Below are 27,144 nucleotides of genomic sequence, written 5' to 3' on the forward strand. Positions count from 1 at the left end.
TCTCTTGCTAAGGCACCTTACAGAAGCGTTCCCAGCTGCCCCCCCCCCCCCCGTGTTAGCTCTCCATGGGCTGCTTCTTGGTCTCTTGCTTCCTTCCAACCATAGACGGTGGCGAGGCCTCTCGGGGCCATTCAGTGGCCTGTTAGTAGCTGGCGGGTTGCAGAATGCAGAGGCCATGCTGTTGATTTAATTCCTCAGTGACAATGAAGAGCCACATAAAATTGGTTCTGCTGAAAGTTTTTGCTTGCTTTAAACAGATTTCTGTTTGTTTTCAGAAAAATAGGAACAAATTAGCCATTGTTCTAAACAAGTTTACCTTTAAAAAAAAAAGCAGAACCACAGCTGGAGCAGCCGTGTGTGCTTGAGGTATGATTACCGCAAAGCAGATTAATCCGGAGAGGTTAAAGCCCTCGGCCACCACTGTTTTTCTGGGATCAGTGCATTTCGTGCAGAAAGGTGATGTCGAAATAATTCAAATTCAAAGCCTTTGTGAATACAATTCAAATTATGTTGCGTCATTTTTGCATTTTTAGGGAGGTAGCTATGTAAATTTGTTTCAGTGTGTTTACAGAATTAAAGACTCGCAGATTTCTTTCCATGTGAGCTTTTGTGGGCCAAAATCAGCTTCCTGAGACATTTAAAAAGGTACCTTGCCTGTGCCTCATTCCCCCCCCCCCCCCCCCCCCAGTCTTTTCGGTCTGTTTAGTCCACTTCTGCCTGCTTGCCTTCCTCCTTTTTTCGTCCTTGCCTGGCCAAAACACTTTGGTTACTTCCTTTCCTGGCTTGAGGTGCTACGGCCACAGAAGACCACAGATTCTGACTGACCACAGCAAGCTCAGAGTCCCCTTAAAGGCTGAGGAGTTCTAGATTGGGAATCAGGATTCTGCTGTTGTGAGATGAATAGCTCTGAGGGTTTTCAGGGTGGTTTTTTTTGGGGGGGGGTTCCTACAGCCAGCTTTAACTGAGGAGGACTTGCTTTGCCTTTCTAAAAGGCTGTCCTCCAGTTTTGCCAATGCATTACTTAATTGCTCCAGAGAGACAAATTTATAATTCTACCAGTTTCTTTATTTGCAGCCATTTCGTTCCATGTTCTGCCTTTCTGGTGCAGCTACCAGGCGAGAGTCTTCTTCATTTAGCTTGAGTGTCTGAGTTGCAGCCAGTGTTAGTTTGTTAAATAAACAAAAATGTTTGGACGAGAGAAACCACTTAATTCTCTAAATGTTTACATGGGCAGGTGTTTCATTGCATTTCCCTTTGTTTTGAAGAATTGATTGATAGCACCTAGTTGGAGAACCGGACTGGGATTTTGCTTGTAGGTTTCACATTGAGGCTGAAATGTTAGCAAATTAAGGAAATGTTCCCCACTGGAGTAAGGCAGGCAGGCAGCAGCAAAGAGTCAGCCATCTCCTCCTCAGAAGAAGAAATAAGTGTGCACACACTGAGGGAGCCTTCCGAAGAGGCTGAAGGCCAATTTATCAGCATTTTCTGCATTTCTGTAAATCTGAAATGTACGTTTTCCTATGTGCCTTGTTCCCATGGTGACAGATGTTTGTATATGGATCCCCTTCCCCCTGGCTCTGCAGACACCACAGCCTCATCTTTGGGCTGCTACAGGCGGCCACTGATTTACAAGTTAGAGAGCTGCCAGGTTTGTGGCTCCTGGAAAGCTTGGCTAGGTGCAGCAAAGCAGGTCTTTCTTTATGCTGGGGAAACCGGGTCAGAAGTGCCATTTTGACTGAGCAGAACGCCCACCTGTTGCTGGGCAGTTACCTTCGGGGTCCATTGAAGTCTCCTTTGTTTTTCAAATAACAGAAATCATCCACCACCGTCTTTGGGCATGACGTGTGCCTTTTGTGTGTTCTGAGAACCACGTGATCTTCCTTTGACTGGGTCAGAGAGAGGCTGTTAAGTGTTTCTGGATAAATTTGATGGCATAATGTAGTGGACACAGCTGTGCAAAATGTGAACCGACTTAACCGTTCTGCCATCCTTCAGCAAAGTGGTTGGCAGAGGAAGCCCGTGGAAGCCACTTCTGCGGCCAGGAGAGGTTTCCTTCGTTGGTCTGGAGACTCCGTTGTGGGGCTGGCAGTCATTTTTATTTTTGCCCCGGGCCTTTGGGCGAGTGTGGGCAGATGATGAGCCCTGGATCAATGGTTCCTTCCCAGCCTAGCCGGAGTGCCTGGGAGTAAAGTTTGGAGCCGACAGCAGGCTTCACTCCCCCGCCTTGAAGCCACTGGGACTTGAAGCATGGTTTATCTTGGGATGGTGTCATTTTTTTAAAAAAGTATTCTTTACAGCCTTCCTGCAAGATAGTGCCTAAGTAGTCACATTTTCCAGATGGTGACCTGAGATGTTTTATCACTTTCATGGAACTGTGTGTGCTGAATCTACATTCTCATAAACCCTTCTCCCTGTGTTGGCTTCTGGATTTTCTTATGGAGAGAGGGACATATTTCTCCATTAGAAAAGCAAGTTCTGCAGAAATCGAACAGAGGCCCAGATTAGCACTTCACGTTATCACCATTCACTTTCATTCTGCTGCTGCTGGTGACCTCATTGTTCCTTCCGTGAGGTATTTGACAAGTGATCTCACGTGTTGGACTCACTTCTTGGACTAAACTTTAAATGCCATTCCTTTTGGCCTGCTATCTAACAAAGTACGGGCTGCTTAACTCCAGCCAATGGCAGGAAATGAAGAGCGTGCTTTTCAGGGGTCATGCATATGCATCCAGCATTGGGGGGGGGGGAACCCTCCCCATCAGAGCTCTGCATGGCTTCAAGCCTTGAGATGGAAGGTCAGGAGAAGGGAGGAGTTGGTGGCTGTGTCTTCGCTCAGGAGAGGCGCCTGCACCTTCCTCAGTGCTTCCTAGGAACTCGTTGGCCACTGTCGGTGTCTACCTTTGGCCTCTCTGTGACCAACCTCGGCAGATGATTTTCAAGGGTTTTTTGGGGTTTTTTTTTGTTTGTTTTAGTGGCTTCCAGAAGCTGGTGAGGGATTCTGAGAGCTCTTCCCCCAAAAAATAAAACAGAAAGAAAAACAAAAAAGCCAGTCAACTTCTTGAAGCCTTTCTCTGTCTGCCATTAATTTGTCCAGTTGGCTTCAAAATCTCTCTTAAGCCAGTGGAAATCACCCCCATCCCATGGAAGGAACTGGATCACTCAGCTTATTTATTTATTTATTTGATTTATATCCCGCCCATCTGGTCTATGGGGCCCAGGCTTCTTGGGTGTCTAAAATTAGTTTATAACTCCTGTAGGACTTTTTTTTTTTGGAGATTCAGGATTTTGGCTGGTGTGGAGGCCTGTTAAATAAGAGGTTGCATTTGTCTGATTTATGTGATTCCCACCGCCCCCAGCCCCTGTGCAAAGCATGAAAATGGACTTTTGACGTCTGGCTACCCCTCCGCTTACGGGACGTGCCTTTGAGTCAGTGGGTAGGGCAGCAGTTGGACAATCTGCCTATACATTCTTGAGGTACTGTCTCTTTGGTATGTTTTCCTTCTCTGCTACAATCTCTGACTTCCAGGAAGTTTTCATCCAACACATGCTAGAAAAGATTTCCATCTTGGGGAAGAACTGGTCTGCAATGATCCAGAAGTAACGAGCAGCCCAGCCTAAAGTCCCAGAGAAAGGAACGGTCTCAGATTTCCCATGAATTTCCATCCCTAGGGACTCTTATGATGGGGCACTCTTCCCACTGGTATTTAATAGAAAGGAAGAGAAGAGAACTTGGCAATGGGAAAGAGAGAGAGAGACTGAGAGAGAGAGAGAGAGAGAGAGAAGCCGACCATCAGAGGAAGAGAACTTGTGAGCAATGACCTCTGATCTGTTCTTTGGGGGCGCCTGAATGATCAGCATCCAACCTTGATATTCCAAGTCCAGTGGGGGTCTCATGAAGTGTCTGCTCATTAGTGTGTTTATACTTCTAAATGGGTTTCTGCAGAGAGTATTTGAAAATTTTATTTGACAAACAGTATAATATAAAGAAAAAAATTAGAGAAGCCAAGCACCAGAGTCCGTATGAATGATGAAGGTTCATCAATATGCTTTGTGTTCCACGACAGGCAGTGGCGCTGCTGACCCGCACGGGGCTGACTTGCTTCTCTCCGTTTGATGATCCTCCTGTCTTTTGCAGAGAGCTCTCCACCTTGGCAGCATTTGCTTGTCTCTGTTGAGGATCTCCTGAATACCCTTCAGCAAGGAAAGAGGGACTTAGTGACCACATTCATGTCAACAGGTCAAAGAGAGAATAGTTTTAAAAGATGAGAACACTTCCAATCCCTTCAGGCTCCTTCTCACTGGCCGTAGTTTGAGCAAACCTGTTCGCTGTGTCTGTCTGCCACAGAGGACTATGGTTTGTTTTAAAAGCACCAGAAAATGCTTTCACTCTTTGTGGCTGCAGACCAGCAGGCCTGTTGCTGTAGCTATTAAAAAGGTTCCTGGGGGTTAAGAGGAGATTTACAGATTGTTTATAGATAAACTCAGCTCTCATTACAAACAGGCATAGGATGCGATCCGGCTCTGCTTGGGACCAGGGGCCTTTCTCCAAAGGGTGCCAAGAAGCTGAGCTTTTGAGGTCTCTCTCTCTCTGTGTGTGTCAGTCTGTGTGTTTGTGCCTTCCCATGTTTCCTTTCACCCTCTGAGGCACATCTGGTGGGAACATGAGAGAAGAACCTGGAGGTGGGTTTTCCCATCAAGGAAGACCCGGCTGGACCCTTGTTTCCCTTCCACTGGCAGGCTGAGGCCTTTTCCTTCAGGCAGACGTTCAGTTGTTGACTAGCTGCCGAGAAAGAGGCTTTTACTGGGTTGATGCCACACTTATTTTAAAAACTAGATCTTTTTAATCATATGATCTTGTAATGTTATACTTTGTTTAGTTTTTAGTCTGAATCCTTTTCTATCTGTAACTGCATTTAGTCTTGCTCAGAGCCACAAGACATGTATTAGGTGCTTATACCACTGTGGAAAGATAGAAGTAGAAGATCAATAAACAAAGTTTCTAAAATCCTTTGTGCTTTAGAGGATTATCCCAGTGGGACTTGGCTTGGAGATGAAAACAACCCCGAGATGCGCGTGCGATGCCCCATCACGCCGGCCGACATGCTTCACATCAGCACCAACTGCCGGACAGCCGAGAAGATGGCGCTGACGCTGCTCGATTACCTCTTCCACCGGGAAGTCCAGGCCATCTCCAACCTCTCAGGGCAGGGGAAGCATGGAAAGAAACAGCTAGATCCTCTCATGATTTACGGCATCCGTTGTGAGTATAGATCCCCTTAGGGTCTCTTGCTATAAGTGCTTTCTTTAAAGGTTGCTTTAGGATGGTTGGGAGAGGCAGATAAAGAGAAATACGCAGCACATATAGACCAAAATGATTTCCCTACGGCTGGCTGAGGGGGTGGGTGTGTCTTTTTAGCTATGGCTCAGTACTTTCTTGCCAAGTTATGATGCAGATGAGTGGTTCCCAACCTTGGATTTCCAGATGTTCTTGGACTAGAACTCCCAGAAGCCTTCACCACTAGCTGTGCTGGCCAGGATTTCTGGGAGTTGTAGCCCAGGAACATCTGGGGATCCCAGGTTGGGAAGCACTAATTTAGATGATGGCTCAGGGAGGGCCTCTGCCAGTAGTTTTATTGTAAAGATGCTGCATGATTGTTTTCTCACACCGTCGTTCTGACCTTTTGGAATCTGCCTCGCTCCCACTGAGCTCTCCGGAATTACTGAAGAACTCCATGGTTTAGGTATTCAGCCGTGAAGCCAGAGGTTGGGAGTTCAATTCCCCACTGTGTCTCCTGGACAGGGAATGGACTTGATGATCCACGGGGGCCCTTCCAGCTCTCCGGTTCTAAGAGGATTATTATTTATTAGATACTGGTTTGGAAAGTGTCTCTGACTTGTCCAGGAGGAGGCTGAAGCTAACAGTGTCTCCTGCAGTAGTGTTGTGTGCTTTTGGCTTAGTGTTTGCAGAGCTGCCACCTAGACTGAAGAACTGTGTCAGTCTGCACACCCCAGCCCTGCCAGTTCCCCGTGTGCTGCCGCAGGAGGCACCAGAAATGGGTAGCTCCATCTGCCGTGGAGGATTTCCTTTGTAAATCCTGGAAATCCAGTGAAAACTACACAAGAAGGATGTTCAGCTGCCCAAAATGATTGGATTCCAGCTTTGTGACTCTGCAGATGTTGGGAGCTGGCTTGTTTTCTCTTATCTCCAGGCAAATGTTTTGATAGCTTCTATTTAAGGCATGTTCCTTGAGGACCAGTTAAGCTCGTAATGAGCACTGTGGCTCCTCTGTAGAATCATCCCAAGCCTTACTTTCAATTCAGGGTGTCACTCTGAATTCATACTAGCTTGCTGCTAGAGAACATAGCCAGGTGTGGGATGCATTCCTGATGGAGAAAGTGATGGAAATACTAAAACTTTGCAGCAAAAATAGCAGCTTCTCAAGACCCAGATGTTGCAGGCATGTTCAGGAGAGCTGAAGAAGAGACCTCTGTTTCTGATCAACTTGAAAGCAGGAATGTTTCTGCTCTACCTGCTTCAGCTGCTCTGACTGAACAGGGAAAGCTCCTTTGATCCTCATTTTCCATGTACATCATCCAGAGGCTGAACCTTGTTCCTGTCAAAAGCACAGAACTGGAGCAAGTAGAGCTGTTTCTCATAAGCGTAGACATTCATTCCTCCATGAGAGAAAAAATGGCTCTACTGGCCCTACGTCTTCAGTCATGTCCTTTTCTGGAATAAGGTCTCTGTGCTTTTCTCAGTAGGGAAGGATACTTTGGAGGTAGCTCATGCCTGCTAATTAACAAGTCTGATTAGAAGGGTTGACTGGGACTCAGAGAATGATCTCATGGAGTCAAGAAAGGAGAAAGTTCTGGGCCTGCAAAAGAGCAGTCATTTCCTCGTCAACACAGCCTCTGGCTTGCCCTGCATTCCTGTCGTTTTGCTTTATTCCCTCATTTTGTGCTCCTGTGCTTTGAAAGGAGAAGCAAAGATGGGACGGGCAGGGGTCCTTTCCGACTCAAGAGGAAGACGGATGCCATTGCATTGGTTCACAAGCCCCTCTCCGGTCCCCAGTAGGAAACGTGAAGACATTTCCTGGAACGTCTCCTCTCTGAGACAGGCTCTCAGGCAGCGCTGCTCCAGATGCTGGGTCGGCAGTGGCTGAGACGGCCTGCCAGGCGCTTCTCGGTCAGATTTCGTCAGTGTGAGAGGGAGACAAAGAGTGCTGCTCTCAATCCTGGTCTTTGCCTTTAATAAAGGCATTACCTGACACGAGAAGGAGTTCTTCTGCCCTTCAAGACCATGGTCTGTACTCACCAGCCTTTGGCCTGAAGCCTGAACGGACAGAACATAGTTTGTGCTCTGCCCCCAGAGGCTGCCCTTCCGTGGAGATGGGAGCAGATTCATGAAGATCACCTGCGGAGATGAAGGGTGATAAAAGCACAATGGCAGCCCTAAAGTGTGGCTCTGTGCTCTCTGCATTTTGCAGGTCAGCTGGCGGCTAGCCGTCTCATTCATGGTTAGAGCAAGATGAGGTTTAAGGAGATGCCTGAATTAAGGTGTTCTGTGAGATCTCCCCTCTGCCCTCGCCACCTGATTTACCAGTTGGGGGGCCATTGGCTGGAGGAGGAAGGCAGAAGAGCCAGCTTCCGGGACAGGCATGGCCCAAATGCTGTCAGACTTCCTGGTTCAGCTGGACCATCATTGTTGAAGGTGTCGGGAGTGTCACAAGCAACCTTGCAAACACATTCCTTCCATAGGATGGAAACTGGAGCGGCTTTAGCTTTGCTTCCTTTCAGGGAAGCCGTCCTGCATCTGGGTTCCTTAGGGGCTCCCTGACACTCAAGGTTCTGTCCATAGGCATCCTTCAGTCTCGAGAGACTATGGTAACATGCTCTGAATTGAGGAGTGTCCTCTCCAGAGCATGAGGCCCGGGTAAGGTAATATGGAGGAGAGGCTGTTACCCAAGCAGCAGATGCCCCCTCTCCACATTGCTGAAATGGTCCAATGGAAAGGCAAGAGCCAATACAACTGGTTCCAGCAATGTCGCAGGAGTTGGCAAAACGACACATGCTGCCTTCGGGACTCCAGCTCTGGATTTTGCCTCGAGGTTAACTCCTGAAGCCTTTTCCATGAGTGGATATAGCCACAAGGCAGTGGAGGTTTGAAATTGGAGTTCTCCTTCTCCTAGATGGGCTGCCTTCCATGGCTGACGAGCCCCACCTACCCGGCAAGGTTCTGTCACATTGCAGCAAATAGCTGCATCTGGATCAGCTGGGCCCTTCCGTCTAGCCTGGCACTTCTTAGTTCTGCTTTCAGCTGGGTGGGGGTGGGGTGGAGGGAACCTCCGCATGTGTCGGCCACACCATATAGTTTTGCCAAAGTCGCTTTTCGGTTGAGTCTCTTCTTTCAGCTTGTCAGTGGAAAGATTTTTGTCCCTGGGAACTGAGCCCCCAAGTAAATCTGTATTTAATAGAAAATATTTTGAAAAGTATATAGCATTTTGAAGCCACACTTTCCAAGTGAAGGGAAATACGCTTATTAAAAATTCTTGATATGTTGCAAAAGCTTTCCCACAAAGCATTTATCTTTTGAGGTATATGTTTTCATTTGGTTGCTTGGTTGTAATGGTTATGGAACTCGTGGAGAAAAGTTTTGGAGTACAGTAGTTGATCAACAGATGTGTGATTCGGGCAAAATATGTACCTTTAAGTAGCTCATTACATCAGGACTACTAAAAGAAACAGATTTTTTTTTTAAATCTATGTGCGTGTGAGAGAGAAATCTGAGAGGCAACAGGAGTTTCTTTGTAACCCAAAATATAGCTTTAGGTACTGCAATATTTTACAATGATTACAGATGTGCTCTTTCAAAAGGTGCAGCCCAGATGTTTTAAAATGAAAAAGTGGAACTGCTTGGAACTGGTGGCCCTCCACCTTGGTGGTGGCACCCCATTGTGGAATACTTTCGCCAGGAGCGCTCACGGTAGCCCACCTGGTTCGCTTCTAGGTTCCTGGGGGTGGGGGGGAGAAAGACATGTTTATGCCATCTTTCAGTGGAAATCGCTCTTCTCCTGTGGTGTCTACTCCTGGCTTTTCTGCTTTGTCTCATTGGTACGTTGTTGATGTGACATGATTTAACTGACCATTTTAATTATTTAGCCAGATACTGTGATGACCTATATTTTTGTACTGAATGGTGAGATAAAAACATTTTAAATAAAATAAATCGTGCCGGGAGCAGTGCTGTAAGTTACAGTGAGAAGTGCAGGACCTGAAGTGGGTGGAGAAGGGTTGCTGGTGTTGCAGGACCATGTCCTGGATTGGGAACGTAGAAGAAGCTTTCCTGGGATTGGATTCTTTCCCCCGCTCGCTGAACTAAGCAGAACAGGCTCATTCTGCCTTCACGGCTCCCTCGCTCTGAGCTCTCCTGTCAGTCTTTCCATCTTTTTCTTCATCCTTCTTGCCCCTTTGCTTACTTCCATGTGTTTTTTTAAAAAACTCTCCCGTTTCCCCCGTAAAATAAAAAGCAAAAACAAAACAAAACAAAAAAAAACTGGAGAGTGTGCCTGCATCAGCCTTGGCGCCTTTTGCTCTGTGGCGAGGGGGAATCTCCTCCCTTTTGCCTCCTGCCCCAAGCATGTTTGGCGGCCGTTCCCTTTTTTTGCTGCCAAGGGCCTGGAGCCTCTTCTTGCCCCCACGTCCAACCAAGGCCTGGCCAAAGCGGCAAGGAAGGCAGTGGGATATTGGGAAGGAAGTTCCCCACTCTCCCTCTGGGGCGGGGCAGGGGGGGCGGCATCTCAGAAGGACAAGGAATTCTAGCCCCCCTCCCATCTTTCTATCGGTGCCCATTGGCCGGAGTTGAGGACCGTTTCAGCCACCCCTTGGCCAGGCAATTGACAGAAGCCTTCCGGGGGGGGGCGATGGGAGGGAGGAGGCCTGAGAGCGGAGCGAGGAAGGGAGCCCTTGGCTGCTTAGCCTCCTGCCTTTGCAGGTAGCTGAACTCCTTTGGGGATTCTGCCAGGAAAGATAGAAGCAGACACCAGGAGGACACAGAGCAGCCACGGTCTGGCTACTTTCAAGAGGCCTCTTTATAAAAGTATGATTGATAACAATCCTACCAAGAACCAGGAAGCAGCCACCTGGCTCTCGGGCCTGTTGGATCTGCTATCAGCTTGATACCTCTGCCGTTGGGTGGGTTTCATCTGGAAGCCATCAGCGCTTGAAGTAATGCAGACAGCTGGCTGCAACCTGAAGCCCAGATTCCCTTGCCTGCCCGGTCGAAACAGGAGGAGGAGGGAGATAAGCGGCTGCCTCTGCCCGCTCAGCCACAATGAACGTCACCCTCAGGGTGCATGATTTGCAGGTACGGGAGGAACGTTTCTTCTTTTCTGACTTTCTTCTGATGAAAAAGATTGGGATGGGGTCCGGAGAGGAGACTCCTGGGGCTCTCGCACTGCATAGCACAAAATGACAATGCTGTTGGCACAAGGGACGGAGGAGCTTCCATGGATAGGCGAGCTGTCCTAGAGGCGCCCAAGCAGAGTCAGGTGGATGGATGGATGGATGAGTGGCTAGATGGACGGACGGACGGACGGACGGGGGCAGGCTTCTGCTCTCTCAACCTGTGTGTGAGCAGCTCCTGCTCTGAGGAGGGACCCTTTGCTGCTTTGCCGAACTGAAGGTGGGGAGTCTGGACCACCCAGACGGATTCAGGGGAGAACAGGTGGGAATCCTGCAGGGCGGCTTTATATATTTTTCTTTCCTTTTCTTCTTTTTCGGTAGGACGTTCACCCCAAGATTATTACCCAAGTTTTGGAATTTTTTTCCTCTTAGTTCACCTCTGAGGTACTGAAGCTGCTTTTACAGTGGAGGCACAGAGCCACATGAATGGAGGCAGCGTCCAATTCTGTTGCTTTCACACAGGAGTAGGCCTGTGACCCGCCATGGTCTCCTTTGTCCCCAGAGCCTTCTGCGTGCGTCACAGGTCCGCTGAGATTTGTTTTCGAGTGGCTGAGGCCGGTTTTGTGGCCCTCCTTGGCAGAAACGGCTGGGAGTCTTGAAAAGGTCTTTCTTCTTCGGATGCTCAGGTTGTTCAGAGCTCAGTTTAGCTCCCAGAACCGGGCTTGCTTGGTGAAAAGGCAAAGAGCCGAGGCTGTTGCTGGAAAGCCGTCTGGCCTGCTCTCGGGCTGCACTGCCGTGTTCATTTAGGAGACGTCTGCGAGGAGGAGCTGCTAGCCAGGGAGCAAGCAGAGCTGGGAGCGAATTCTCCAGTCAGGGATATAAATTCTGGGATGGTGGCATCAACTTTGGCCTCAGCTTTGCCTGTGTTGTTTTTGATTTAAATGTGGCTTGCAACACGTCCCCTCAACCAGTCCGCCCTTAATACAAGGCTGTTGAGGTGCAGGCATGGTTTGTGGCGCTGTGGTCGGTGGGGAAGCTCTGCCGGCTCCCTTGCTTTCCTCCAGGAATCCCGGGGCCAGGCGTGAAATCTGGGCGTGGGCGAAGATCTCCCCGACATCCTCTACTCATTGAGCAGCTGGGTGCCAACCTGGTTGCTCGAGAGCCTTGCGGCTGATGAAGCTGCCGGTAGTGGCGAGCCGGTCTCTTGTTTTGCTTGCACCAGGTGAGCTGTCTTAAGGTTGGGCTGAAAAACAGACCCTTTCTTTTCTTTTTAATTGCGAAGGAGAACACACAGAATTACCTGAGTTCCCTCGGAATATGGAAACCTGTTTCATTCAGGGCACGCACAAGAAATGTTGAGTTTTCATGGATATTGTAAATCTAGGAAGTTATACAGTATCAGCTCCAGGGTCATTTGGATCTGTCCAGGAAGAGCTGCCGTGGGGAAGTGTTTCTCTTTCTCCTCTCGGCCCCTTTGGAAACTGAGGACGTTTCCTTCCAGCACATCAGAGCCTTCAGACACCTCAGCCAGCATTGTCAGCTCTGGCCGGCAGGCGTGGCTAGTGGCTGCCCAGCCGTGGCTCTCCTTCAGCTTGATTCTTTCCTGGCTTCTACCAGGTGATGCCGCTGGGGATTGACTCTGAGACATCCTGCGAGCAAAGCAGGGGCATTTCCTCTTTCATCCAGTCCTGCCTGTCTTCCTCGGTGGGAGAGCAGCAGACGCGTAGTTTATCTGCAGCCCAACTTCCTGCAGTGCTTGGTGGTTGTGGCAGTTTTTATCTGGCAGGACTGAGAAGTCGGGCAGCATCCCTGGAATCGCTTAATCCGCATTGTCACCTGGAGAGGAAAAACAGCCTCGCTGCTGAGCGCGAGCCATTGCCTTGCGTGAGAATTAATGAACATTTCATCTGGAAAGTGCATTGCATAAGGGAAGCAATGAGTTCATGAAGGCACGCACTTTAAATTCCAGAAAGTTGCATTGACCATTCTTTTCAAACACATATACACACATTCTCCCTCCCTCCCTCTTTTTCTTTCTCTGGTGATCTAAAAGGGTTAAACCATCAAAAACTGGAGCTGACAATGCCATTGTTGGCAAAATGTAAATAAAGCTGTGCAGCTGCTGGCTTTTGGTCACAGCTGCAGTGTCCAAAACCACAAGCTTCTTTGCAAGGGGAGGAAGCTTCATTGTTGATGCCTAAGTTATTTTTTCTTGGCAGCAGGCAGGGTGGTGATGGCCATCCCGCTTGAATTCTGTGAAAGAGCTTATGTAACAGGAAGGCTTTTACGTGCATCGGTTAGAGATAGATAGAGAGAGAGATAGATAGAGAGAGAGAGAGAGAGAGAGAGAGACCGATACCGTGTTTCCCTGAAAATAAGACAGGGTCTTATATTAAGTTTTGCTCCAAAAGTGCATTGGGGCTTATTTTCAGGGGATGCTTAATTTTTTTTCATGTACAACCATCTACATTTATTAAAAACGGTGCATAGGAGACAAATTCAGAAGTCAGCCCTCCCTCAGGTGGGTTTCCCAATTAAAAGGGGGAATCAGCTCCCATATGGCATGAGTTGGCTCAGCGAAGGGAGCCACGGCCCTGGGGGCTGCAGGCTGCTGGGAACGGCCACCTGACAAGTGACATGGTCCGAGCTCCCTGTTGCGGTCCCTCTGTGGGAAGAGGAAAACTCCCCCCCCCACCGTGGCCTCCCCATGTTGCATTGTCTGTTTCCTATGGTTTGCAGGCCACCTTTTTTATAAGTTTGGGATCACCGAGTCTGATTGGTACCGGATCAAGCAGAGCATAGACTCCAAGTGCCGGACGGCCTGGCGGCGGAAGCAGCGGGGCCAGAGCCTGGCGGTGAAAAGCTTCTCCAGAAGGACGCCTTCCTCCTCCTCCTCTTACAGCGGCTCAGGTAAAGAAACACCCCCTCCCCTTCCGGTCCCTCTTGCTGAATTGCGCTAAACACTGTTTCAGAAAAGTAAAAATAAAATTACACTCTTGGCTTTGAAAATTGCCTTTCCAGCGAAAGTCATGTAACTGGTAAAGGCCACTGTCCAAATTAGAACGGGAGGCAAACTGCAGGAGCTGCAAGGAAACTGCCTCAAAGAGGGCGAAATCCGCCCGCCCCTCCGGCTGAGGCCGTGGTTGGAGTCAGAGGGTTCTCTATGTAGTCGCTGCTCTCCAGGCCCCCCCTCCAGAGATCTACTGTGGGCTGCCTTTCTCTTCTTGGAAGGGGAAAAAAAAGTTAGCCTTCTTGGAAAGCCTGGCTCTGCAACAGAGCAACAAGAGGCAAAATAGAACGGGCCCTTCAGAGGTGTTTTATTTGGCTTCTGGCCATGCCATAGTTTGGAATTAGATTTGCGTGTGTGCCTGAGAGAGAGGTTGAAGACCTCCAGCTACTGTGTACAAAAATAGACCATTATTACTAATAATCTGCAAATATAACTGGTCCATGAAAGCTTCCACCGCAAGCCATTTGTTAGGCTCTGAGGAGCCACTAGACTTTCCTTGATGACGGCATAGTGGAGCAGTTCGTATCTCTAAGAGGCCTCCATTCGTAGCAGGAAATGCCGAACGGTGGTTTTCAGATGGAAGAAAGCTGCCATATGGCTTGTGGATTATTAAACTGCATCATCATATAAACAAACAAACAAACTCATCATGGTTTTGCACCCCAAAGAAAGGTACACTTTCCCCCAAAACCTAATGAGGAGCTCTACTTACCTCCATTTTAATGGAAAGACAGAGGATGCGAGGCTTCAGGGTGCCACGTCCGATGCCCTGCACACTGGCCTGGTTCCCCTCAACCCGTTTTTGGTTGGGAAGGACTTCTGAAGACCTTAAAAGGGCCGGCCATCCCCAAGGGGGCAAGAGAACAAGTGAGGCACTTTGTGGACTGTATGTTGTCAGTGGGTGTGGGTGTGGGTGTGGGTGTGGGTGTGGGTGGGGGTGTTTTGCAAGGAGAGGGAACTTTTAGGGCAATAGGTTTGGATCCGCAGCCTCTCCAGCTGCTAGGTTGTCCTGAGGAGTTGAACAGCACACTGGAAACAGGAAGTCACAACTGGAGCTCATCAAGGTAATCAGTGAACTGAAAAGGTTGCTGGGGTGGGGATTGGAGGGGGGGGTGAGGAGGAGGAAGCCTCCTCTCCCAGTTGGAAAGTGCACTAATTAGCCTGGAACCATTTATAGGTTAATAAAACCTGAGCTGATGGGAATGAGCTGCTTGAGGTTATAGAACATTTCAGTCCTTGCAGCTGGGCAGGAAAGTTCTCTCTCTCTCTCTGTGTCTCCCTCTCCCCCCCCCCCCCAATTCCTGGGACATACATCCCCCTCCCCTCCCCCCTCCTGTCCTGCACATCTGCTTGTGCTTCATCACAGCTATGGGGGGGGGAATTCCAGGAGGAGGGGATCACCCTGTACATCTGCCTGTTTTCCAGAGAGTACGCAGAGCACCACGTCGGCCCCCAGCGACCTGCAGGCTGGCCAGCCGCAAGCCCTCCACTACGCTTTGGCCAACGCCCAGCAGGTCCAGATCCACCAGATCGGAGAAGACGGGCAGGTCCAAGTGGTAGGTCTTCTTCCCTCTTCCCTCTCCCGTTCCCCAGAGCCGAGGCCTTCCCTTTGGCATCCCGGCAGGGTCGGCCCAGCCTCCTCTTGCTTCCAAAACCTGTGGTGTTCTTGATGGTGCTTGAGCGTGTCCGTGTGGGAAAAAACAAGGATTTTTGGAGCAGGATGTACACCTGCATGCCCAGTGGAGATCCACCGTGGGCATGAATAATGGCTGTCATTTGGCATTGCGTGGAGGGACTGGCCTGCAAATGGCAGCTTCTGTGGTTTTCCAGTTGTGCTGTTTGCAGGCATGGTGGGATCACAGGGGTGTGTGTGTGTCTCACACTCCACACTCCCCCCCCCGCCAGCCTACAGCCTGCTGTGGCACCAGCAGTCTGGAAACCCCCCAAAGTATGTCTTGAAGTGTGTTTTTTTACATCTGTTCCCTGAATTCATTACATGTGTATCCATTTAAATCCATATATATAAGCAAAGCTTATAAACATTGACATTACAGTCTTTTTTTCAAAAAAGTCTAAATAAAGTTAACACTTTGGCCCGAAAACCCACAGGATGCAAGAAGTTTAGAAGTTAAGCGAGGCCCTCGTGCCTTTCTGCGGGCTTTTGTGTTGCATGAAACGATGGCGTTCCTGGGCCACAGGAGAGTTGGAACTGGCTTCTATTGCTTTATTTCATTTCATTACAACACAGGGCAATGTTTCAGGGAACTTCCGCACCCAAGAAAATGGCGAAATGAAGCAAAAGGATTCAAAAGGACAAATGAACATTGAAAAATCATCAGCCATAGGCTCGTTCTGTCCCATTTCCATGTGTGAGGGTTTGGGTTTTATAATTTTTATTTTGTATTGTTATTTTTTACATGGCAGTTTGTATGCTTTTTGTACAGGCAGGAAGGTATTTTATTTTTCCTGAATTCACCATTTCCCTCAATCACTTGATCCTTTTTTTAAAAAGGCATCAGGGTGCACATTTCCTTTCTTTTAAGGGTTGAGTGTGTCTTGGGCTCTCCTGAAGAAAACTTTTCCCTTAATATAATTTTTTTTCTCCCAGAACTCACATTTATGTGTATTTCTTTTGTATGCAAGTTCTCCTGGTGTATACAGAGTTTTTAAAAAGAAAACTGTGCATTTTTTCAAATTCAATAACTTTTTTTTTAAACGGGAGATCATAACTTTCAGACGTGCTCCAAAATGGAAGGATAATTGCATTCTTGTTCGCTTATTCAGTCAGAAAATGCAAATTCATTTAGTTTTTTGGTATCAAAATACAAAATGAATGAATCTCTCTGTCAACTCGAGTTGCACATATGAATAGATTCTTTGGGGAAAGGCGGCCCCTTTCTGAACCATTTGAGAAATGGTACCATCCCCCCACCTAGCCAGCCACCCTTCCTACACCAGCCATCTCATTGTCTGCCAAGTGTATACAACTTGATTCACCAGGAAAGACCAGGTGGCACTCTAGTCTTCTTCCCAAGATTAAATATTTAAATATTCCATTCCTGTGGAATAGTTGCATGGGAGTGCCAGCCTTTTCGGAAGAGCAAAACACAGTCTTACTAACATTAATATAAATAAAAGTGTGATGCACAAGAGCTAAGCGTAGCACTTCCCATTTAATTTTTAAAGTTTTGAATAACTGCCAGTTCTGCTCACAAATACACTGTGGGGATTTTTTTATTTTTATTTTTTTTTTAAATTCTGCTCCTGCTCATTTGCCGAAGGAAGCCACCCTGCCAAGTTCGTGGTCCTTTGTGTGAGTGGCCAGGGTGGAATGGCAGGAGGACTTGGCTTTTCTCACTGCCTCTGAAAGGGTTTCCTTGACTTACAAACACCCTAATCAGATTTTCAAATGCCCACGTGTTGAAGACTTTCCCCCTCGAAGCCTGCGAGGGTCTCGCAGAGTGAAGGGAAGGCGATGCTAATCTCGTCACGTATTGGATCTGCAGGCTAATTTTATACACAGTTCCTCTTGTCGTTTTGATACTTTCGGCATGCCACTTTCCCCTATAAATAGATAGTTTCCTTCCAAAGGAAATGAAACTGTTTGAAATAGAAGGATCGGTGTTCCTTTGAAACGCGTGGGCAATTGTTGGTGTACTGTAATAGAAGGAGGGCCTTTGACGGAATTCCACACAGATATCTTTAATCTCGGTTTCATACACAAGCAATATGAAAATGAACACAAAAGGCTTTTTAAAACACACACACACACACACAAAGTAGCAGCCAGTTTGCCAGGAGGTAAATGGGTCTCGCAAAGGGCCAGTCAGGATTCACAAGGAAGTTTCCTTTGTTTTAGTTAATCAAATTTTCCTTTCTTTTCTGGTTTTATCAAGCAATATACACTTGGTTTCTTCCCCCCTCCCCATGGTACTTATACAGGTACAGCAGTGATTTCTTAAATTAAAGCTCTTCAGGCTAGATCCTCTGCTCTTGTCAACTGGCACGACTTCAGTAGAGAGGATTGGAACGCTGCCATTACCAAAGAAAAGTTTAATGGGAGGAGGTGCTCCCCTCCGCACTAGAGGTGAAACTGAGAGCAAAGAACATGGACAATTCATTACACATTTACAGGGATTATATCATCTGTAGTCTAGTTTCAGAACAGGGCACATGAGTCTGGTCTGGTAGCAAGGCAGGGCTTAACATTTAATACACCCTAAATGTGTAGCTAAAATGTGTATGTGCTGAACGCGTCCAATTAAAGATTAGTCCGAGTGATTCAAACCAACTGCGTTGGCCCCACTCTCCTGACCTCTGTGCATTTCTGCCCAACTGAATTGTATTATCACTCCTTCCCTGAAAGTGGCCTGCTTGTCCTTTTCCTATTACAGTTGGAATGGTCATGAACATTCTATGGCATCCTCCACAACTCAACAGATGTCCAGTGGGTCTTGATTGCAACTATATATTTGATTTTACTGATTGGTTTGAGGGAACTCCGGGGAGACCTCTTTACAGAGTCAAGACTTTTGTGTATGTTTGGGCCCAAGGCGCATGTGTTGGGGGTGGGGGAGAGAAAATGGGATTTGTTCCAGTGTTGCAAATCAGCTGGGCCACACCTCTTTGTTGACAGAGGATGAGTGAATGCTCGAGTGCTCATCCCAAACTCACAGCCTGGGAAGGATCAGTTTGAAGCTGATTTCCTCCTCGGGGAAGGAATCAGTCATTCCTAAAGAGCATGACCTTGCATGTTCTGAATGAGCTCTGCCCCTGCGGATATATTCAAGGCCATGCTCCAGGAGGAGAATCCTCACTTTCTACAAGTATCTTATCCATATCCTTCTGTTGCTGCCAGATGTAGAAAACCCCTGGAGATCAAGAGCAGGGGGGAAAACTTGGATCAGTTAGTGATGAACCTCCCAGGAGGGGGGGGGAGGGAGAATTCCCTCTGTGCTACTTATCTCAAAGTGTAGGTGTCGCATGTTTTCTGGCATGAGAGGTTTTGATTTCTACATGGACTGTTTTCAGTTCACTTCAGTCTTCTCAGTTTGAGTTATGCTTCTTCTTCTTCTCCCCCTTTCTTTCCTTCCTTCCTTCCTTCCTTCCTTCCTCCCTGCTTCCCCTCCTGTGTCCCACAGGGTCACCTCCATATCGCGCAGGTCCCACAAGGGGAGCAGGTCCAGATCACGCAAGACAGCGAGGTGAGCGACATGCAGGCTGCCCTGCTGGGCAGAATCAGACCCGTCCTTGCGGTGCCATGACTGTGGTTGATACCCCTGGCTAGCACACACCACTCGAGGGGACAAAAGGGAGGCTGAACGCAGGGCGCTGGGAGGCAAAGCTACACCCTCCAGTCTTGTGCTGGTTGAAAGAAATACAGGAATTTCCCCCCCCGCCCCCCAGCAAGTTTCCACATCTTTAGCAGGATAAAGCGGATAAGCTGGTTCCCCTCCTTCCCTTGATTAGGGCAGATTCCTCAGGGCTTAACTGGGAACCCAGCAGGAGCATCTTTCTGGGATCGGTCTCTTCCTCTGTGCTTCTACACCCAGGGGCTTCTCCGAAAGCAGCGTGGTGGTCAGTGGCGGCTCTCGGGCTCTTTTGTAACCAAAAGAGTTATTTTGGTTACTAGAATGGCTCCCTTGTCAGCCTTGGGACTTAGTTTCCATAATAGAAAAGCTGCCGCGGTGAACAGAAGTGACTCCCTCAGTAGAGCAGATACGGGGGCCATATCTCAACCAGCTAACGTGCTGTGATGCTCAGCTGATTTTGGGCAGAGAAACGTATTAATTGTGGGGACGTCTGTGCGTTTGTAAATTGACACAAAGAAGTGAAAGGGCCAGCAGGGTCAGGAAGGGCGTCTATTAATCACCACGGTCTTCCTTGTCAGAGAAGGGAAGGCTGCCTTTGCGTGAGAGAGGAGAGAGAGAGAGAAAGCCAGAGGTGGAACAGTCTTTTGCAGAGCTTAGAGGGCTGGGTGGGGAACTGGGAGATCCAGGTTTTTGTGGCTGAGCCGCGAAACCTCCTGGGTGAGCTTAGGCCAGATTCTCTCTCTCTCTTTCTCGCTTGGCCTTTGCTCGTGAATGGTGGTTTGAAACTGGGAAGGTAGTGCTCTGCGTTTTGGGGAGGGGGGGCTACTACAGAATCAAGGCTGTGGGTGGGAGATCAGCAAGAATGAAAATTAGCATTTCAGAAATTGAAAACCTGATGGTAGAAAAGCGAGGTTTTCATTTAAAAACAAATCAATAAGAGAAGCAGAGCTACCTAGTTTTCAGTTTGAAGTTGTTTTCTGCATTAAATATGGTCTGGCAATGATGTGAGCCACCCTGGATCCTTTTTAAGGAGAAAGGTGGGGTAAAAACATTTTAAATAAATAAAATGAGCCAGTGGTTGGTTTTGAGGCACGTTAGCCATTCTCAAGGAAGGTCCAGGTATATTCTTTATGGTTAGTATTGGAATTGAGACTGGTATGAGAGCCGCCGCTGCTGCTGCTGCCGCTGCTACGAGGGTTGTAGGTTTTGTGGCGCCGACGGGGTGGCAGAGAGCCCTTCTAGCAAGGGGCGAGCTTTTGGGGGGACGCCCTGGCGGAGCCCTCACGGGAGAGCAGCGGTCAGTCGGTCTGCCTGTCCAGCTGCCTTGCTGCAGGTCCTTCTCTACGTCCACCTCATGTCTCCGTTTTTCTTTGTTTTAAATTTTGCAGGGCAATTTGCAGATCCACCAGGTCCACGTGGGACAAGACGGGCAGGTAGGGGAGCCTCCCCCGGAGCGTGACTTTCACGCCTTCTCCCGGGTGCCCTGGCAAGGCCGGGCGGAAGGTCGCGTTTCCTACCGTAATGGATTTTGTGGGAACCCATTTGCAAGTAAAACTGTTGTGCAGGCCGAGGCTCTCCCTTTGGCCTCTTCGTTCACGTTTGCATTAAGCGCTTCCCAGAGTTTTGGCTCCCAGGTCACAGGGCGAAGTGGGAAAGATCTTCCTCTTCCCCTGATCGCTGGCTGTGAGCGCAGCCAGATGGGGTCAACAAACCTCACAGGCCTGGGGACGCTCGATGTTAGGCTGATAACCGGCGTTTGCCTTAATCCTCCTCGTGAGAAGGGGAGGCCTGACACAGCTCCTTCGCATAGTGCTGTGACAAGGGCCCGTGCTTCCTGCTGCTCTCAGATGTGCGAGGGTCTTGTTGGGGTGGCTGATCGTGAGGCGCTCTGTGCATGTATCTTTCTACAGCCAGGGCAGCACCTTGATACTGTGAAGTAGGTCCATGTCTATGCCCTGATCTTTTCCCCGGGTGTACTGTAAGTGCCTCTTTTTCTCAAGAGAACTTCCAGGGACTCGAGGAACCACAGAGTCAGGCCTGGATGCTCCCTGTGATGCTACCAAGGGCGGAGATTCTTCTGGGCAAAGGAGAACAGGCAACGTTGCCCTGAGGTCAGGCGAGCCGGTCAGACCCCTGTGGTGGAGCCAGCCTCCCCGTTTCCTGCATCCCGGCCCTGGGACTTCAGCATCCTGAGCCGAGGGTCACCCAGAGTAGGTCTCTCCCCACGGCTCCCTGCCCGCCTCCCCCCCCCCGCCTGCCCTTTTGAGAGAGGGCTTTTAAAAATTTGGTCCTGGTAGTTGCATTGGATTTAGGTCTTGTTTTTCTGGCAGGATAGACCACGGAACCCACAAAGTCCTGCCAAAAAGAACTCTCTACCTCCACATGTGTTCTATTAGCTTGACGTTTCATATTTCAGTGCACGTTTAATAGAAATACCAAACAGCAGAAATAATTATGCATTCTATTTTAACTAATGGAGTGTATTCTGGTCCTCAGAACAATGGGAGCGCTTAGTTCTTGGCAAAGGGTGGCGGTCCTTCTCAGATTCCTTCTCTTTCTCCAACAGGGCCCTCCTCTGCCCTCTCGTCCCCTTGCTGCCCTCCTCCCTGTTCCCCTTCCTCCGCCGAGGAGCTTCAGGGTGCCAGAAGTGTGTGTCCTGCACAAGGCCCCTGGCGGCAAGGCAACAGGGCTTCGCGTGAGGAAGGGCAGGGCGGCAGCCTCATAGCAAACACCCAACTTCTTCTTTCATCCTGGCAGTGTCAGTCCCCCTCTCCTGATATTGAAAGCATTTTTAACTGGATACTAGAAAAATAGCAGCTGGCAAAGGACTTCAGATTTTCCATCCATATGTGTGTGTGTGTGTGTGTGTGTGTGTGTGTGTGTGTTTGTGTGTGTGTGTGTGTACGCGCACACAGTATTTTTAAAGGTTTAAATTTGACGTTGAGAGTAACCCCCCCTTGAAATGGTTTAGTTCTCTTTTTTCTGGCTACACACATTTGGTTTCTTTACAGTTAGGTGAGCAAATTGAAGTCAATTCAGCAATATTTATTTTGGTAAATTATACCTTGATACTTAAACGTTTCTTGTTGTGTAGAAATGTTATGGTGTTTCTCTTGCTTTGGCATGCTGTAGCAAATGTGCCAAAGTTCTTTGGGGCCTGTAAGAAGGTGTGCACAGGTGCATGCCCACTACCGAAAAGGTAAGACGGGCCCCTCCTGTGGGCCACTTCCTTCCTTCCTTGCCTGTGGCCGGTAGAGGGCAGTGCCGGTGGGATCTTGGCCGCCTCCTTTCCTGAAGGTTGGGAGGGAAGCAGAGGGGATTTGGATCGCGTATCCTGTACATCTGCGGCAGGTCCCTTTTGTAAGCGGACGCTGGTTCAAGGGATGCAGCCATGTGGAAGGTAGTGGGCCAAGGCTGGGACAGCTGCTGACAGAGGGACCTTCTGTCTTTTCTTGCCTCTGAAGCCCTTCGCTTCATTTCTGCAGCAGCTGCAGAGTGGGCTGGAGAAGGCGGTTTCCTCTCTCAGCACATCTGCTTTGAATAATCACTGCAGAGCAACAAACAAGATGGTTAGAAGAAAAACAACAAGACAGAAAACTAAAAAGCCTTACAGCTGGGAACTGGAATCTGTTCGCTTCCTTCCTTCCTTCCTTCCTTCCTTCCTTCCTTCCTTCCTTCCTTCCTTCCTTCCTACCTACCTACCTACCTACCTACCTACCTACCTACCTACCTACCTACCTACCTACCTACCTACCTACCTACCTACCTACCTACCTACCTACCTACCTACCTACCTACCTACCTACCTACCTACCTACCTACCTATATTCTTTCTTGCTCTCTCGCTCTCTCCCCCCCCCCCAAGAGAAATTAGCATAGTGACTGGCAGTTTGTTGATACATTATTGTAAACAGCTCTTTCTGGATTACCCCTTGCTTTCAGGAATTAAATTTTTAATTTGAAGTGAGGAGCATTAAAGTGCAGCTTGTTGAGATTGGCACATGGCACTAGCATTTTTTCCCCCTCGGCCTGCCCACGAGCCATTTTAGCACCCTTTTCTCTTCCCAATCTACGGAGCCGTCTTATTCCACCACTCTTGCGGTGAAGGGTTTTCAGCCACCGGCCCCCTCTTGCCCCCGCAATGCAGGGGTTCTGCAGGGTTCCATCGGAGGTCCATTGCTCCGCCAGGGCAGGGTGGGCCTTTCACCAAATATTTGCACGGGAGGGTTCCTCTGAGCAGGGAAACGGGGGGGGGGCACCCTCTGCGCTCCCACCACCTCCCAGCGTCCCCTGAACTGGGCCTGCCCTCTTCTTGAAAGGTGCCAGTCCTGACCATAACTGGACTGCACGCTGAATAGATACGTAGTGCACAATGAAGACCCTATAGCTCCCGTTCCCTTAAGTAATTCTAGCTCCTTGTGAAGCTTTCTTTTAACCAATCAGTGAAATGTAAGTAAATTAGCCTGTCCTAAAATCTTGGCCTTCATGTTTACATCTCAAGTGCATGGTGATATAGGACAACTTAATAAGGGAACACGCTGCATGTCATTGCTCCCAGAGAAGGCTCCTTTCTGATCCTCACTGTTAATGTATCGGCATCACAGTCAGCTCACCCCACCCTCCCAAAAGACTTGTCCTCATGCTGCACCTCCTCTGGCTGGGAAATGCCCCCACCCTTTGGCTCATTCACCTAATCCATCATTGGATGCCCTGGATCGGAGATTGGTTTTTAACTCTCTAATAAGCTGAGTGTGTTGGAAGAGAAGGCCGAAAGGCAGGATTGTGACCATCCGAGAGTTCGGAAGTGACTTCTTTTCAGCCTGGGTTCTCCTTCGCTGGAGGTTGTCGGACAGAGATGGGACATCCCTCGGTCGGGGGGGGGGGGGCAGGCAAGCCTTTCCTCCCTTGGTGCCAGGGGAAGACCCTTGTGTTTCCTTCCAACTCCACCGTTCTGCCTCAAAATGGCATCTCGGCTTGGGTGTCAAGTTCCTCTCAGTCAGTCTACCAAGCTTGGGGGGGGGAGAGGGTTTGCATAGAAAAGGGCTTGTTGTGGAGGGGGGGGCTGCTCCCCTTGTTTTCCCAGCCTACAGGAGCTTGAAGTTGACTGGAAAGAATCTGATAAGGAGAAGCCCCAATGTGTCCGCGCAACACTCTGGTGGCAGCTGATGGAGGGAGAGCAGCCACGTCTCAGCCGCCGCATTTTACAAGTTGTTGAAGCTGTTTGCCGCCCAGTTTTATAAGGTTCTCCCTGAGAATGAAAATAGAAGTGCAAATATTTCAACAGCATAAAATACATTTGGGTTCCAGCTTTAAAAAGAAAAGAAAAGAAAGCCAAAGAGCAGATATGAGGAAGGCTTCTTGAAGGTATGTGCTCTTGTGCATTCAGCCGGGGAGGCTCCTTTGGCCCTTTGCCCTCTTGTTGTTTGTTGTGGCAGAGAAAGCAGCAAAAAGCAGCGCCCGCCTCCTCCGGCTGAGCGCCTGCTCCGGGTGCTGTAGGACAGCTTGTGATGTTAAGTTGGATGGGAAAGGTCTCCTTCCAGTTATAAAACGGGAACTCTTCTTGCTTTGATGGCAGGAGTGAGCGGGTCACTCTGTGATGGTTGTTGAGGGTTCTGACGGAAGAGAGGAACCCCCAGTTCCACCCAGTGAGGGCAGGAGTTGGCAGGGGAGAACGGTGCCAGCGGCCAGGCAGACGGCAAGCTGGCAAAAGGCAGTGGTGACTCCTCGGTGCAGAGTGCGAGTTGCACCCAGTGTGTCGAAAGTGTAGCCCCCTCCAGGCACGAGCCAGAACAGGTCAAGCAATGCAGAGACTTGGACGCGTTTGCTCCTTGCTCATATCTTGTTGATTGCCAAGGAAACGTGAGGATTTCCCATTTTAATTTCTGTAAGTTGGCACCTAAGTCTAGTGGTTATTCTCAACTAGAGTAGGTTAACTCACCAAAGCCCCTTTGATTCAGTGAGCCTGCTGGAGTTAAGACGTCGCCCTGAGAATTCCTCCGCTATTTTCCTTGTTTTTTCCCCCCCTGAACTCTCTTAAGTGAATACTAATGGTTTAGCTGTTCGTGCTGGGCCAATCCTTTTATGTTGCTCTTTGTCCCTTCGGTGGCAGTCAGCTCTCACCCATCACTACTTTGCTTGGATGTCAAAAGAGTCAGATGTTTTGAGTTTAAAACTCTTCTGTATCAGTCCTACTCCATTACACAGCACTCACTAACTTCGCTGTTAATCTTTAAAAGGCATTCCGGGTCTCAGTACAGCCGCCCTCCCACTTTTTCCGAAGAAATTTTGCAGATAGTAAGAACCATGTACTGAGAAATTGCTAATACTTTTCAAGAACTCGGAGGCCGCCTTGAAGGCTCCTCCTTTCTTCCATGGTTGCCTCGCCCATTCCTGTTGATGCTGTCCCAGGGTCCTTGTGGCGCAGCAGCAGCAGCTGAGGTTTCAGAACCAGAAGCCCCTCAGTTCGGTCTTAATCCTAGAACCGCAGAGCTGGAAGAGGAGACCCTACAGATCATCTAAGCCAACGCCTTGCCAAGGTGGCCCAGCGGGGGCATCAAATTCCCAACCTCTGGCTCCACAACCAGCTCCCTGAGCCGCTGAGCTACCTGCCAGTACTTGAAAACAGCAGCCGCCCCCAAGCGCCTTGTGCAAGGGGGCTTAGCTCTTGGTCCTCCAGGTATGGTTGGCTTTCAGCTCCTGAGAAGCCCAACCAGCCTAGCTGGCATCACAGATTTGGGGAGGGGAGGCCGAGGGAGAGAGTCCTCCCCCTTGGAGGCCGGACGACAGCTGCAGTTCGCGGCAGAGTCGTCTGGCAATGGCAGAGCCCACGGTGGCTGTTCTCCCCAATCATGCCTTTGCCCTGCAAGTCTGCCCCGCCTCCTTTTGGCGGCCGCCAGGGGTGAGTGCCTGCAGGACTGCGCACAGGGGGCACGCCGACTCTTGGACACGAGCGAAGCATGTGCCTGGGCCGCCCCACCTGCCTCAGAGCCACTGGGGGCCCCTGTGGGGAATTCTGTGGAGACGTAGAACTTATGTGGGTGGAGTCCCTGAGCGGCCGGGTCCCTGGGAGAGTCTCCGGTGGCTGTTTCGTGAGCTTTCCGGAATCGGCAGGTTCCTTTGTCCTCTTCCTGAGAGCAGGGCTGGCTCCATTAAAATTCCACTCACACAGCCAGGAGTATTTACAGAGCTTTAAAGAATCCGTTCTTTACTGGCCCTATATTATGTTCTTTATTCACCCAAATCTTGTTTTAATATTGCCATAAATGTAATAATGTGATAAGGCAGAGTAATCTTTTAAATGAAAGGAAACATAATTTTCCTTCTGCATGAAGGCAGTGCCTGTGCTCAGGCATCATCTCATTTACTTCTTGGGAGGGAGGGGGTAATCAAGACGCTCCTCTGTTTGGGGTATTAGTGATTACCGGACCAACCATCTTTCTAGGGAAATCTCTCTTTAAGCTGTGGAAGTAACTCTTGTATTCTCTCCTCCCCTAGCCTTTTTTTAAAAAACCCTTTTAGAACATGTGGCCCTACGTGACCTGATGTTGTCCCTTCCTAACTGGAGGATTCCCTGAAGGATCCCCTCCACTCCCAGCGCCCTGCCTCTCTCTGCTCCCAGGCCCCAGGGGCCGAGCTGCTCTGAGCTTTTCCGATTTTGGAAGGCAAGCCAAAACAGACCCAGTGGGGACGTGGGCAGGAGACCGTGGAGGGATTTTTCTGTGGACGGTCCCTGCCTCTGCCTTCCTATGCTGTGCTAGGGGCCCTCCCCCTCTCATTTTGAGGTGACCCCCCCTCTCCCTTTCCACAAGCCTCCCTTGCCCACCAGGGGACAGGGGAGAGGTGGGCTTGGCTCCCCTGGGTGGTGTTGCAGGCCCTCCTCTCTGCAGTGGGGCAGGACCCTCTTTCTGTGGCTTGTTGCCTGGACCCTTGAGCAGATAACAACAGCCTTCCCTTCCTTCCTGATGCATCAGGGCTGAATGGTCCCTCCCTCTGCCCCACTTTCTTGTGGGTGCTTGGGAGTCACCAGGCATGTAGGCACGGAACGGATCTGATGGGTGACGTGGATTGCTCATGCTGCCTCACGATCGGTCCCGGCAGCGATTTGGCAGGTCATGGTGGTGGCCGGTCTTTCTCCTCAATGTTTGTTTGCCTTGACCTCCCTGCGTAGAATCTCCAGCACCGACCACAGTTGGAACGTCTACCCACCAGCTTTGGTGGAGGCTTTGCTTTGGTCCAGGAAGGGTGATGCTGTCATCCCGGGGTTACCCATTCAGGAAAAACAGAGCCCGACAGCCAGTCCTCCCCTCTCAAGACAAGTATGTTCTTCATTAGCAGCTTGTTCTGTTGTATTTTAATTCACCACCAGCACCAGCACCACAACAAAGCCTTTCCTGTGGGGAGGAAGAGTGGCATCAGGTCCAC

The 27,144-nt window shown here is 49.4% G+C and overlaps 1 protein-coding gene across 2 annotated transcripts in view; it reads left to right on the forward strand.

Annotated features, from left to right (window-relative positions):
* BANP (BTG3 associated nuclear protein) overlaps positions 1–27,144 on the forward strand; it is a 97,533-nt gene that overhangs the window by 34,628 nt on the left and 35,761 nt on the right. The window contains exons 7-11 of one of the 2 annotated variants that reach the window (XM_020788306.3): positions 5,021–5,260; positions 13,141–13,311; positions 14,837–14,967; positions 18,553–18,615; positions 20,112–20,156. In XM_020788306.3, the coding sequence (XP_020643965.1) occupies positions 5,021–5,260; positions 13,141–13,311; positions 14,837–14,967; positions 18,553–18,615; positions 20,112–20,156 (650 nt within the window). The remainder of the gene's footprint in view (positions 1–5,020; positions 5,261–13,140; positions 13,312–14,836; positions 14,968–18,552; positions 18,616–20,111; positions 20,157–27,144) is intronic. The other variant, XM_020788307.3, reaches the window with a different exon arrangement.

Source organism: Pogona vitticeps, chromosome 10 (genome assembly GCF_051106095.1).
Source record: "Pogona vitticeps strain Pit_001003342236 chromosome 10, PviZW2.1, whole genome shotgun sequence".
NCBI lineage: Eukaryota > Metazoa > Chordata > Lepidosauria > Squamata > Agamidae > Pogona > Pogona vitticeps.